At 35.7% G+C, this 13,862-nt stretch overlaps 1 protein-coding gene across 4 annotated transcripts in view; it reads left to right on the forward strand.

Annotated features, from left to right (window-relative positions):
• The window catches only part of TNFRSF19 (TNF receptor superfamily member 19), a 56,705-nt gene extending 44,628 nt beyond the window's left edge, over nt 1–12,077 (forward strand). For all 4 annotated transcript variants that reach the window (XM_014879681.2, XM_088159495.1, XM_014879688.2 and 1 more), the window contains 5 exons: nt 2,604–2,768; nt 4,029–4,154; nt 4,881–4,983; nt 7,020–7,420; nt 9,824–12,077. In XM_014879681.2, the coding sequence (XP_014735167.1) occupies nt 2,604–2,768; nt 4,029–4,154; nt 4,881–4,983; nt 7,020–7,413 (788 nt within the window). In that variant the 3' untranslated portion in view covers nt 7,414–7,420; nt 9,824–12,077. The remainder of the gene's footprint in view (nt 1–2,603; nt 2,769–4,028; nt 4,155–4,880; nt 4,984–7,019; nt 7,421–9,823) is intronic.
• The last annotated feature ends 1,785 nt before the right edge of the window (nt 12,078–13,862 follow it).

Genomic DNA, 13,862 nt, shown 5'->3' on the forward strand with positions numbered 1-13,862 from the left:
GGTGAAGATGAGTGGTAGGCATTCTCAGGAATAGAAAATTGCTTTCTCAAGTGAAAAAAAAAAATCAACCAAATAAATCTTAAATAGCTAGATGGTTAAAAAAAAAAATTCAATTTTGCCATGCCTATTTAAAATGAAATCACTGTATTTCCAGTTTGAATATTGCTGATGGGCATTAAAGAAATATATAATTTATATTTTCCTAGAATGTGTAATATGTAACCATACTTGAAAATAGATGTATTTTGTGAGCAAATTAAGACAGACAAAAATATAGAAGCTTCATCTCCTGTACTTTATTTTTTTTTGCCCTACAAAATGGACTTTTTTTTTCTTCAAATTATGAAGGCCTAATTACTAAGAACTGTTTAGTGCTTTTATGTAGATTAATGCAAGTAGGTGTATTGATGTGAAAAATATTTGAAGATGTTCTGATCAGTTTTTTTATTGTGTGGTTTTTAAATACTTGTCCACTCTGTCTTTAACCTTCAAAAAACTAGATCAGGAAGTTGATTAAAATTGAAAACCTGATACCAAAGCACAGTCTGATCTTCACACCAAAGCCAGCACACATTGCTATATAGACAGGCTTTTATATAGATTTACTGCTTCTCAGAGATATCCTGGAGCTTCATGCAGAAATTTCTTCAGTCTGCTAAAACTATAAACTTAAAACTACAGCTGCAAGAATCCCAGAAACTGAGTGAAAAGTTTTCTCTGTGGAAGACTGAGGTGCTCCTGCCAAGAGCATTCTAGTTATGACAAAATGATTGTGACACTTTCTTTTGGAAAAGAGGCCATAGAACTTAGCTCTGTGAGTAGCAGGAATTATAGAGCAGCATGAGGAGAAGGATAGGTAATAACTGTGTAAGAGGAAATGTATCTGTGACAGTGGTCAGTCAGTCTCAGAGTTATTAAAGTGTGTCCTGATGTTGTTCAGAGGGTACCTCCTTTGTAAAAAAGATCTGCTATAAATTTGCTCTTCAGATTTTGATGTGACTGTGGAACATAATAGTACAAATTGAAGGTAAATGGAAATATTTAAGCAGATGTAAATGCAGTAACACTCGTTTCTCTTCATGCTGAAATCAGGAAATGAACAACTAAACTTTTTCTTCTTTATAATGACCATGATCTGGCCTCTCCACCTTTTTATATTACCCTATTTACTAGCAATTACATGATACTATAAGCTGCGGAAACTTTTTTTATTTAATGCATTTGGTGGGTTATTTCTTTCATTTTCCGGATCCTTTATTTCATAGAATATAGTGTTTTCTTTGGAATTAAGTGTTCTAAAGTCTTAGAGTTAAGTAGATTTTTCAAAATGCCTAGTTTTTGTCAATCCCTGTAGGCATTATAACAAAGCAATATGGTATCACAAACCCTTTGGTGCCCATGTTTGATGTGTGTAGAGGAAATACCATAACTATTGCAGAAAATTATTCCTGAGTAATACAATTCCACTGATTGCACTAAGCTTGGAAGTTCTGTCCTTCCATTATGAAATTGCAGTAAGGATATTGAACAATTGTATTTATGTACAATTTGATTAGAGGTTTTAATATATTCTGGCAGACATCTCACAATTTAAACTTATGACTGCATGGGCCATTTCTTAGGATATTATAGTCTTTAGGTTTTAACCAAATGTCTTCTGGGGTAAATAGGCACAGTAACTTATTTTTGTAAGTTAGTAAAATATGGTTTGTGGTTTCTTAAAATTTTGCTGTCATAGAAGTACTCTATGTTTTATTCCTTTTTCTCATTGAATTTAGGAGAGCTTCAAAGTAGATTGAAATTGGTGGGCTGTCAAAATTCATAGGTTGTTTGAAAATAATTTAATTTTAAAGTATATAATTTAAGATAGTTTCAACAGTTGTAGTTGAAGTTTTGATCCTTTAAAAATATTTTTCATTTTCCACTTAAAGGTAAAACTGTTTGTAGCTGGAAACATTTCTTGAGTCTTCACTAGTTTGGGTGTAAAGTCAATCTTTTGAATGTTGACTAGAGGTATTATCTAGTATTAAAAAAAAAAAATCCCTGAAGAAAAAGAGTTGGCAGAGTTGAAATCCTCGGTTTGATCTTGGAAATGATCATGGTGTCATGACATAAGCAACAAAGCAGGATCATAATTTTGACAGCATTTGAATTTCTGTGGGTGTCTCAGTGCCCAGAAAGTTTCTTTATTAAGGGAAGCTCATGTATTTGTGACTCCCTCTAGTGGATCACTCTCTCAACTCTGCACTAGGAAATGTTCTCCATATTAAATTCATGTGACATTAAACATTCACATGTCTTCGTTTCCATTGTGAGGATCCAATTTCATTCTCATGGAGAGTATGAATGTGTTTGTGTGCATCTGCACTCATCATCACACATTTTGCAATGTATCTTTTCTAAGATTCCTTTTCATACTGAGGGTGCTGATAATCATATCTGTCTGTATGTGCAACTAATGTTGCACATATAAATACATTCTCTTTTTTCTATTTTTTTTTTCCTGTGCCACAAACCTCTTCTGTTTCCCAGACTTTGATTTACATGACTATATTCTGGAAATGTCTGCAGTTTGCCTTAATTGTTATTTAATTATATTTCAGGTACCACCAAGGTAAATCTTGTGAAGATCCCTTCAGCTGCTTCCAGTCCTCGAGACACTGCTCTGGCAGCTGTTATCTGCAGTGCACTTGCAACAGTGCTCTTGGCTCTTCTCATCCTTTGTGTTATCTATTGCAAGAGGCAGTTCATGGAGAAGAAACCAAGCTGTGAGTTTCCAATTATTGCTATTTCTTGGTAATATTTATAGAGTGGTATTAGTTTGGAAGATCTCTCTGTAGATAAAGAAGTGAAATGTCTACATCATTTAAGCAAGTTTAGCAATCAGATGGTTAATATAGCAGAGCCCAGGACCCCATCCAAGTTTGCCAGCTCAGTGTGGAAGTTTTAGGTGCTACTGAGAGAATGCTGTGTAAATGCCCAGAAATACTCCAATTGCATCAGTTCCATGCCATAGTCTGCTACATGCTGCACAGATACATTTGGACTGTTCATGATCCAAGATGGGACATTACAGAGTTGCAATGCCAATGTGGAAATACCAGTTTGGAACTCCTGTGCATCAAGTGCTATTGTGAAAGACAGATTAGGTCATCAAGATAATGAACATGGCCAGTGTAGATGAGAGATTTGTCCTTAATAGTTTTGGTTTTATGGCCATATTCAAGATTAATTAAATTACTAAGATTTTTAATTTTCTTTTAAATCCATAAAAGCTCATCAATGTAATTTGTTTATAATAAACACTTTTCTGCCTCTTAATTTAAATTAAGAAAGAAGAAAGTGAAAAACACTTTAGTTCCATTTATAGTTTTATAAAACTTTTATCAAAATATGTTTCCAGCATCTAATGAACCCTGTATGCCAAATAAGAATACTATCTAGGAAGAATTGATGTTATTACTGCTTTCAGCACAAGCAGAAATTAAAAGATTTACAGAGGCATTGTAAGAATTGTTCCTAACCTAAAATTTGCTTTACACATGAGTTTTGAGAAATTGTGACACAGTGAATTCAGACTTCATTTAGTGAAGTGCAGTAACTTGTTTGCCTTGGCCTACAATTATAGAGATTAAAGGAAGTCTGCTGTTAATATAAAGCTCTTTAAGATAATATAAACAAAATCCCAGTGGCTGAAAGCTGACTCTGGAAAATTTCATATGGGAATCACTGAGAATCATTAAACACTGCAAAAATGTAACAGTGAATAAGATATACTCTCAAATCATCAAAATGAGAGCAGATGTCTTCCTAGAAGAAGCTGTAGTTGAACCAGCTGTTCTAAGGCTTGTTGCAAAATCTGTGGTTTATATTATTGGAAGCCACATGGTCACTTTAGATCTTTCAATTGGGAAATGTATGGGCATACTTTGAAGCATGACAATTACAGATTGTGTGAAGAGAGAGGGCTCTGAGCAGGAAAAAGGGTAGCACTTACTAACATAGATTTTTATTCACTTTGTTCAAAGGGTCTCTGAGATCACAGGACATTCACTACAATGGCTCTGAGTTATCATGCTTTGACAGACCACGGCTAAGTGAATATGACCACAGAACGTGTTGCCAGTGCCAAAGAAGTACATCACAGACATGTGGTATGTTAGGTCTACTGAAAGGTGACTTTATTTTATCTAACACTTGAGTTGTGACAATTAAATTTAACTGCAGAGCTAACACTGTCAAACTACCCTTTGTCCTAGGCTAATTTCTTAATAAGCAGAAAGGAATTTTAAGCAGCTATTTGGGGTTTTTCTGTTGTTGTTTCTTTCCTGTATTCATTTCAGTGACTTCACTGAAAACAGTTAAATGTCTATCTCATTTATTTCTGATGAAAATAGCACTGCATCTGGCCTTGAGACTTAAATTAGTGTGAAGGATTTACCAGAGGATTTACCATTAACAACCCGGACAATTCAAGTCATTGACATTTTGTGAAGTCATATCAGAACAGATGCAGTTATGACATTAAGAAATACATAATTTAACACAAAAGCACAGGCTAAAATATCATCCTGATAGCTTAACTCAGAATGCTTGCACTTATGTGTATTCAACAGAGAAGAAAATTAATTTTAAAAATAGATACTCATGACTGGCTTCTCTATTACTCCTGGAAGAAGGACTTGGTTTTTATAAATACTTCAATTTTAAAGAATAAAGATGTTTTTTTAAAATGTTTTTACAGCAAGAAATCTCTTTCTGCAATCCATGTATTATAATGTCACTGGCAAACTAATACTCAAGTTTGAAAAAGAACAGAGACTAAGTTTATACAGAGCTTTGACAGTTTTAACACTATTAAATTAATTTTCATTCCTTAGGACCAGTTCACTTGATTCCCTCACTGTGCTGTGATGAAACCTGTAGCATGGAGCACAGCAGTCACAGTTGTGCTTTCCACTCACAGACCACGCTCAATGAAAGGTAACTTAGTTTTACAAATGTTTATTAAACATGAAATATTTTTAATGCAGTCAAATTAATATTTATACAGAGACAACAGCTGCTTGAAGTGGAATGAGGGATTTTGATGAACTGTAGCCATATCATTCCACATTGTGCAAGAATAGCTTTATGGTGAAAAAATTAAGTATTACTTAGTAAATGCTGACTTGACCCGTGGGTTTCTCTGAAGAAGTGGCTTCTCTCGCAGCAGATAGTGTTCCTTTTACTCTGTGGCACCTTACAGGCTTTGGCCTCTCCCTCTTCTGCTAGTGGTTAGCAAGTTGCTGCATAAACCCATGAATCTGGGCAGACTGAGGTACAGTTCACATGTGGCAGGAAGATTTTTAAGGAACTCTTTAGGACTGCAAGATTAGAAATATCTATTATTTCTGAATTTCTAGCAGGTTTTAACCTTCATTTTCTCCCGATCATCTGAGTGAAGTAGTAGGGTAGTTATTTTTACACCAGGGCCATGAGCTAAATATATAAAATTTATGGTGTCCTTCAGAGTTTCCTGGTTACAGATTTTAACACAGGATGTATTTATTTCTTTTAGCTAGAATAATTTTCCATATGAGGTTTAAATTGGTCTTCAGCTGTTTTGTTCTTACGGCCACAAGTAACTAAAAATGTAGAGGCAGCTTCTTCATGAGTATTGTTTGTGCAAGGTGACTTAGCGACCTAAGTACAAATATCTGAGTTTTCTCTAACAATTTGTTTAAATACCAACAAGCTCAAGTCATCCTTGTATACCACCGAGGCTGACAAATTGAGAGTTGTGCACTTTTTGAGGAATCTTTTGGTTAAGGCTTTAAAAATAACTGTAATATCCATGCTATGTAGACATCAAAGATCCTGTGGTTCCTTCCAGTAGAAATGGAGCTTGTGCCAATTTCCTTTGCCAGAATAATGTATTTCCTTCAATTGTGGTGCAGTGTCCTGACTTTTGGCCTCAGCTCTGAAAATGCTTCGTGTGTATATCAAAGCTATTAAAGCATCATGTTTTGGAAATGAGTAAGGCTACTTAAAAACTGTTATAGGCATGTAAATGTGGGACAAGATTTGTCACACTGCATATCAGACTTAATACAGTCTTTGCATTTTTAAAAATCTGTAGACAGTTTTTGGAAATAAAACATATTGATATAACTTCCTGGTTTTGTTAATACTTATTTTGGTGTATATATAGTGAAAAACACTACTGAACTTTCAACAATGTTTGGCACATGTCACTATTATCCTGGACTTTAAATACACTTGAGATAGATAATACTGAGTTTCCACTTCTACTTTCTTCCATTTTCCATAAAATAAAAATAATACTCTCTTTTTTAATATTATGTCCTTTCCACGTAAAAGAGAATAAAAGAAAAACTTTTCACATGTTTAAGGTTAGACAGAACAAACTGAAAAATCTAAAATGAATGCGTTTTCAGGTGTAAAGCAAGCACAGTTTCAAGAAGCCTTGTTGCCTTCCATTATCCCAGTCTGAAGCCACTTTACTTCTTTTACTTACATTAGATATTTGTCTATCTACAGTTTGGGAGAAAAAAAAACCAACCCACCAAACCCCTCCTTGTGTTGAAGATTCTAGACTCTGCCCAACCATCTTTGTTTCTGCATTTTAAGCCTGTTATATCTTGTCTTAATACTCCCCTCTCAATGCACTGAGAAAAAAAATTCCTTCTTCTTTGTGACATTGTTTATATCTGAACACTACTATGGTATTTTTGTCATGTTTCTCACCCTAAACAACCCCAATTCTAGTTCATGTTTTGTGGAATCCTGGATTCACTGTCCGAAGTAGTGTTCACCAGAGCTTTTGTCATTTCCAGCCAAGGAATAAACTGTATTCTTTCTCAATACATTTCATTTGTACAGGATGTCTCTACAGTATTAATATAGCACTGTTAAACCTTCTTGAAATACCTATAATTATAAATTATAAGTAATTGAAATACTGATAATATTTTCTGGAATGCTTTGTAAACCATGTACCTTTTATCCTTCTGCAGAGCTTCTGATTCTGTTGGAGAAATGATTCCTGCTTTCCTTGGTTCTCTTTCACACTCTACCTGTGGAGACATTCCAGATGCTTGGCCTCTTATGCAAAACTCAGCTTGTTGTGACAGCATTTCTGTCTGTGAATCATATTCAGAACTGGCTGGAGGATCTGCAAAATCCTGCAGCCCTGAGACTGAAAATGCAGCCACTGTTGAATTGGATAGTAACCAGGAACTAAGTGAAGTACTTATTTCAGCTAAGTCTCTTGATGGAAATGTTGCAAAGTCCTTTGAAATCTCCGAACATAGAACGTACACAGAAGCTTCATCGCTTCAGAACTCGGTGACTGCTGAAAGCCAGCCAAAGACAAAGTGTAATGGAACAACAAATGACTCTACAGACTGATAAAGAGGTAAAAAACCTAACTACAAAGGAATGGGAATGAGTGCTCCAGGCACATAGAGCTAGATAAGAATAGAATTGCAAGAAGTTGTAGGGTTCTATTTCTCCATAGGTTGCACCTAGCTATTGCTGAAATTAAAGCTCTACAAGAGATCCAGCAGTTTCACATTTTTAAATCATTAACTGAATTTGAAAGGTGTAATTACACAAACTGTGGTGTTGAAATAATTAACCAGAATACAAGGGTAAGTCTGTACACCAGTCAGCTTTTATCAAGGAATTTTTTCATTAAATTTCAAGGGAAAAATTCAGTTTAATAGCCCTATGACCAAACCATTGTGTGAGGCTAGCTTTTATTTATGACTGAGAACTTTGCCTGTTGCAAACAAAGCATGAAAGACGTACAAGTGTTCATCTAAAAAGATTTACAAAGCCTTTCTGTGGAGTTAGTTACTGCAGTAGTAGTAGAAACACAAGAGAATCTCAAATGCCTTATAATGCCATTTATTCTTCCATGTCATCAGATAAAATGTAAGTTAGTCCATAAAATGCAACTTTATCTATAAAAGCTCAGAGAAAATACAGGTCTGAGGTCAAAATGTAGATGTGATAAACAATTGTCTCAACTATGTAACAGTGGAACTGTTGCAGTTAGTCACTCTGATACTGCTTCATAATTATATATTTTTGAATATTAGCTGTGCTCCATATTTTTTAAATGGATTTTTCTACTTTTGGATGTAATCTGGAGCCTCAAGTAACTAATCTGTGAAAGGATCCCACATTATGGCCTGTGTGCTGATGGCAAGTGGTGGTGTTACTCCAGGCTTTTGCAGGCTGTGGCTGGAAAGCTGAAACAGTCTCCTGTGCAATGAACTCAGAGGCAGGAACACAAGAAGTTGCCACTAATATTAATAATGCACCGAACTTAATTAAGAAAATTATGTTATCTGTAATTATTTTGGGCCATCTGCAGAAGTAAAACTTCATTCCTTTGATCCTCTCCCATTTGATTTGCATTAACACTTTTGTGATATTCCTAAATTTGAGGTAGAAAGTAATTAGTATTTAGCAAAAACCATGCATGTTCTGAAAACCTGTAAATGCAATAGTTTCTTTGTGAATCCAGCCTTAATTATTTAGGTGATATTGTCAAGAGGAGGAAAGGGAAGGAATTCTTGAGTGTTAAATCAAGAATTGTTTTGCCATTGACTTCAATGGAACTTGTCACCCTGGAAATCTGCTGCTGTCACTGAGTATCAGCCTTATCCAGGTGGCACGGATTTCTCTCAGTGTATTATTTACAGTGTAAAGTTTTCCTGTAACAATGCTGGGCACTACCTGCCCAGGTGTCACATAACAGCACTGATAGTTTTATTTTTGTGCTGCCCAATATCATTTGGTGACAGTCGTACTCTGTAGCTGTGTGTGGGAAGGGACAGTGACATGAATATTACTTCACATCTCAACACTGCTAGTTCCCAGCAGTTCTTGATATTTTAAGGGAATGCATTTCCATACTAACAAGATTTTAAAAATCAGAGGTTCGTGGGTGTTTTCCCACCAAACCATGCATCAACTTCAGAAGTATGCAATTAATATTGTTTAAGAGTCTTCTTAGATCAAAAGAACACAGAATTTCAAAATATTACTACAAAAATTAGCTTTTGTTTCACTATACTTATTATGGTATATGAACTGTAAATTTTCTTATTGATTCCTATGGGTATGGACACAGCTTTTCTAACACCTCAAAATCCTGTATGCTTTAATAGTTTTCTGCTGTCCTCTATTACTACTGAGATTTGTGTATAATTTTGAATAATCAATATCTTCATAAGGGTTAAATATTTCTTCATTTTTTTCTTATAATAGACCCTACTGATTCATTTTGTACAATTTCTCCCCATTCAGCCTCTACAGTGCATAATTATGTGTGCATTTTTGACAGAGAAATTTCAGTAGTGTTCACAGGACAGGACCAGGCTTACTTGAAATGTATTTTCAGGATGAACACTGGCCAGCTGTACAACTCCAAGACAAGTATTTCATCTCAGTCTATAGCATTTTTTTCCACCCAGTCTTCATCTTTCATGTCTTTTTGAAATATTTTGAGACAAGCATGGTCTTTGTACTGCCTGTGGATGTATAGCAGTCTTGCATATGTCAATGTTTTATTATTATATTTCAAAAGAATAACATGAAATCAGAATATAGTGTATTTATATATATATATACACCCAAATAGAAGCTTTTTAATATGAATTTTAATACAGGTTTAATCTTCAGGTTTGAGTAAATTTTGCAGCAAACAGTAAGTATACCTCTACTCTTTGAGTGTTTAGTCAAATATGGAAGTACATACAGTTTTTTTCTGAATTTATGTAACCACTCTTCTGTCACTTTTTTTTAGGGACTGGAGCTATTTCTCTCGGCACTAAAGCTGAATGGTTCCCTTACACTCCCCTGCTTGATTCTCATCAAACTTAGTCTGGTCTTCAGCATTGCATGGTTTCCAAACCAGCTGGGCAAAAATGGCATCATTTCACACCTTCTGAGCATTGTGTGTGAGCTGTAACAGCAGTGAAGTTAAACTTCAAGGAGCACCCTATGAGGACCCTGAAAGTGGATTTATGACCTTTTCAATCTCTCTTTCTATTTCCTCAGAGTCTCAAAATATCTGATTGAGAGAGCTTAATAGTATATGTAAATACAGCAAGAAATAAAAATACTTCAGTGTATTTAGGGGGGGTCTCAAATATGGCTACAGGTGTCAGAAGATGTGGGACAACACAGGGTCAGTTACTCTGCCTGCAGATTTGTGCATGCATTAGGATTTTTTTTCTGCTGGTTCTAATTTTAAATAATATTCCTGCTATTGAAGAACATAAAAAAATCCATTTCTGTTTATAAAAGGATCACCTATTAATAAGCTCAAGCTTTTTCTATGTATTACATTATAGTCAATAAGCTAGTTTGGGGAGTTAGAGAATTAGCATGTTACAGTATGTGTGGTTGAAGTCCCCTCCATCCAATTATTACATTTTTGGGAGGTGGCATTGTTCTGTTAAGTGTAGCAGGAGATTAGCTGTAAGTTAGATTTAGTTTAATGAAGGTCAGACATATAGATAAGGACATTGTGTTTAATTAGTAGTCTCAGTATTGGAAAACAGCACTTCTTATTATAGCATATAATTTTGAATGTTGAAATAATTGTAATCAATTGTCAAATCAAAATGTCAGATTACAGCAGGTGTGCCATGAAAGTATTTATACAGTGAGACTGTTACCAAGGGTTTTTATTGATGCATTATTTTTAAGGGTCAAGACTGTGGTAAACTAATTCATTCATTTGGGAGTCCCTTTCATTGAGGACGCTCTGTCCTTCTCACTGTAGTACTGTGTCAATTCGAATGTTCCACACAAAATATAAAAAGTGGTTTGCTTTATCACCATCCCTTAGTATATTTTTTTCAGCCATTTTCATCCCTAAAATATCGTTTGCTTCTGTGGATAATCCCAGTACCCTCTTCTGATTCATTACATTCAACAGGCTCACACTTGTCTGTGATGAACTCTAGCAATTATTCCTTAAAGTACCCAATGTGCCTTGACTAAAGCAAAGCAATCAGTGAAAACAGATGCAAATTGGCAACAAATATTACTCATCTTTCCACAGATGGTTTGTGTGGCAATGGAAATGTTGAGACAGTATTCAGAATCCATTATGGAAAAAGACTTCTGCTTTGAAGCACACAGAAGAAGGTTGGACTTGCACAAGAATAGCTAAAAACAGTACAGGCAGCCATGGCAGAGAGATGCTCCAGCTCTTCACCAGTGAGATTATTCATTTGTGCAAAAGCACAGTTCCCAAAGCCAAAACAAAAGTGAACAACTTACCCAAGTGATTTTTTCTGTTGTTTGGTGTGGTGTTTTTAGTAGTAGATACCACGTTTTTGGTCACTGATGGAATAATAAGCAGTTATACACAATTACTCAGATAAATACTTTCACATATATATTTAAATATGAGTAGTTTTGAATAATTTCTTTGTATACTTTCATACATTTAAGAAGTTACAAAACATAATTTTTCACTACACTGCATGAAGAGATGTGTGCTTCTTTGTATATACTTTGTAAATAGAAAAAAAAATCCAATGTGCATTTCAGTATATGGCAAAATATTTTTAGAACATACGGAATTTAACTTTTCACTAATAAAAGTTCTTGAAAAAGCAATGTTCAAAAATTTTGCCAGCATCTGCCACAGTATGTTTTCCCATTGGAATTTAAACTTTGTATAATTGTTTTTATCCAGCAACCCTGGAGAAAGATACCCTTTTTTTTTTTTTTAGTGAGTGAAAGCTTGAGAGCAAATTGGGAGGAAAAAATTGAGTGTGTTTTTTAAATATATGTGTATATTTTGTATATACTTTTTTTCTTAATTTAACCAAATTGGTCTTTTGTATATTGCCTGTGGCAAGCAATGTTGTACATGCCAATAGAAAACATCCACTATCAGTGCATTTAGACTGCCCACGTGTCATGTCTAGGTACTTACAGTGCTATTTTAAATACTCCTTTAACAAATGTAAATTACAATCTTGTATAAATTGTTTTGTAATATTTTTTCTACATGTGAATAAAACGTTACATGAACTAGTCTTGGTTTGTTGGCCTCAAATTAATAATAGCTTTCTGTACAAATTTAATGATGAATTCTTCTAATTCTTTAAGAATTCCATGATGGTGTAATTATATTAAAGTTATGGTAGAATTCGCTGCATCTTTGTCTTGAGATGTTTGTAGTTTAGCAGTAACATCGTTCCTCAAGTAGGAGGACCTTGAAGAAGCAATAAGTTAACATCAATGCTTAAAATCATGGTGCTTCAAAACTGTTTAAAAATACTGCTTCTCAAGAAAGTGGCAGGGGGAAGGTGGGGGAAAAAAGACAGATTGCTGTCTTAACAATGAGGAGGAGAGAACAAGAGGAGAGAACCTGGTGCTCCACACCACTAGGGTCGTTTCAGACAAGACAGATAAGCAAATAAAGAGGGGAGCTGTATTTTTGAAGTAGGATTGGAGTCATGGCCCCAATTTAAATGATTAAGAAAGGAGTGGCACAATCTGACTTACAAGAGTAGAAGACTGAGAATAAAGAGTAATTTGATAATTGCATAAAATTGGTCCTTATGACAAAGCCATAAGCAGTGACGGGAAACTGAATCCAGATAGGGACTGGAGATAACATAAAGCCAGAGTGCTTGTGCTGGAGTGTGATAGCACTCTTGATTTTTGGGTGGAAAGTTTGGGGCACACTCAAAAGCTGCTCTATCCCTGTCTCTGGCTGAGTTGAGCAAACAGGTGTAATGCTGTTATTTCTACACTCTTTGAAGTACGTAATTCAGAGCTTAACTGGGGATCACCTTCCCAGAATAGCAAGGACTCCTTATACCCTTGTGTCCATGTGCTGCACTCCTGAGCAGTCTTCTACTTGTTTTCTGCTGTGACTGTCACAAATGGCAGCAGTTCACATGCCCTGCCCACCTGAGTGTCCTTGGAGTTCACTTGGAAGTCTGCAAGTCTGCACAGCAGCATGTGGAATGTTCGGGAGGCCACTTTGTGCCAAGGCAGGGATCTTCGTGACTTTCACCACTCTCAGGATTGCAATGGAGTGGCCCCTGACAAAAATTTTTAAAAATATAATCAATAAACAGGAATTGAAAAACAGATATTTTTCTGGAAACAAAGTACAACTCAGAACACATGACATACATGACTAAATTTGCACAGACAATTGCTCATATCGATTACTATATAAATGTCACTAACAAGGCCGCAGTTTTCCATCCAAGCTTTCCAGAAGGTCTACAAAAAAAACCTCCCACTCCAAAATCTTTTCCCTGCTTGCATTGCTATTCAGTACAACAGTATTTCCTGCCTTTTCTACAAGGTAGACCAAGCCCTTAATCCAGTGCTTCTCATCCTACCAGGAGTTTGAGATCACATGACTTTTCCCTTTGTTGTGGTCTCTTTGAGGGCCTTTGGTTTGCATTCCTATGAAGTCCCTCCAAGCAACAACCTCCATGCATTAAATTAATCCTCTCACTGTCTTTGGTGATGGAGGTTTAGATCACTACCTGCAGCACATTCCAGCGCAGACACTGCTGCTTTGTTTTGCCCTCTTAAGAAAGGAGGATTGAAGGAGGGTGCTGTGTTTTATCAGGCATGGAGCAAGCTGAGGCTGGGCACTGCAGAGCAGAGCCACACAATGCACACTTTGTGCTGGCAGGGTGCAATTTAATCCATATTTAGTTTTGGCCCGAGTGATGGTAAAGCCCACTTGCTCTTCACACAGCAGCACATGAGCCATTTCGATTATGTCCAATAAGGTACCGCTTTCAATGGGATAAAAATAATCGTGAGTGGATTTGCTGGGGAGCCTGCTG

The sequence above is a fragment of the Sturnus vulgaris genome, chromosome 2 (genome assembly GCF_052056855.1).
Source record: "Sturnus vulgaris isolate bStuVul1 chromosome 2, bStuVul1.hap1, whole genome shotgun sequence".
NCBI lineage: Eukaryota > Metazoa > Chordata > Aves > Passeriformes > Sturnidae > Sturnus > Sturnus vulgaris.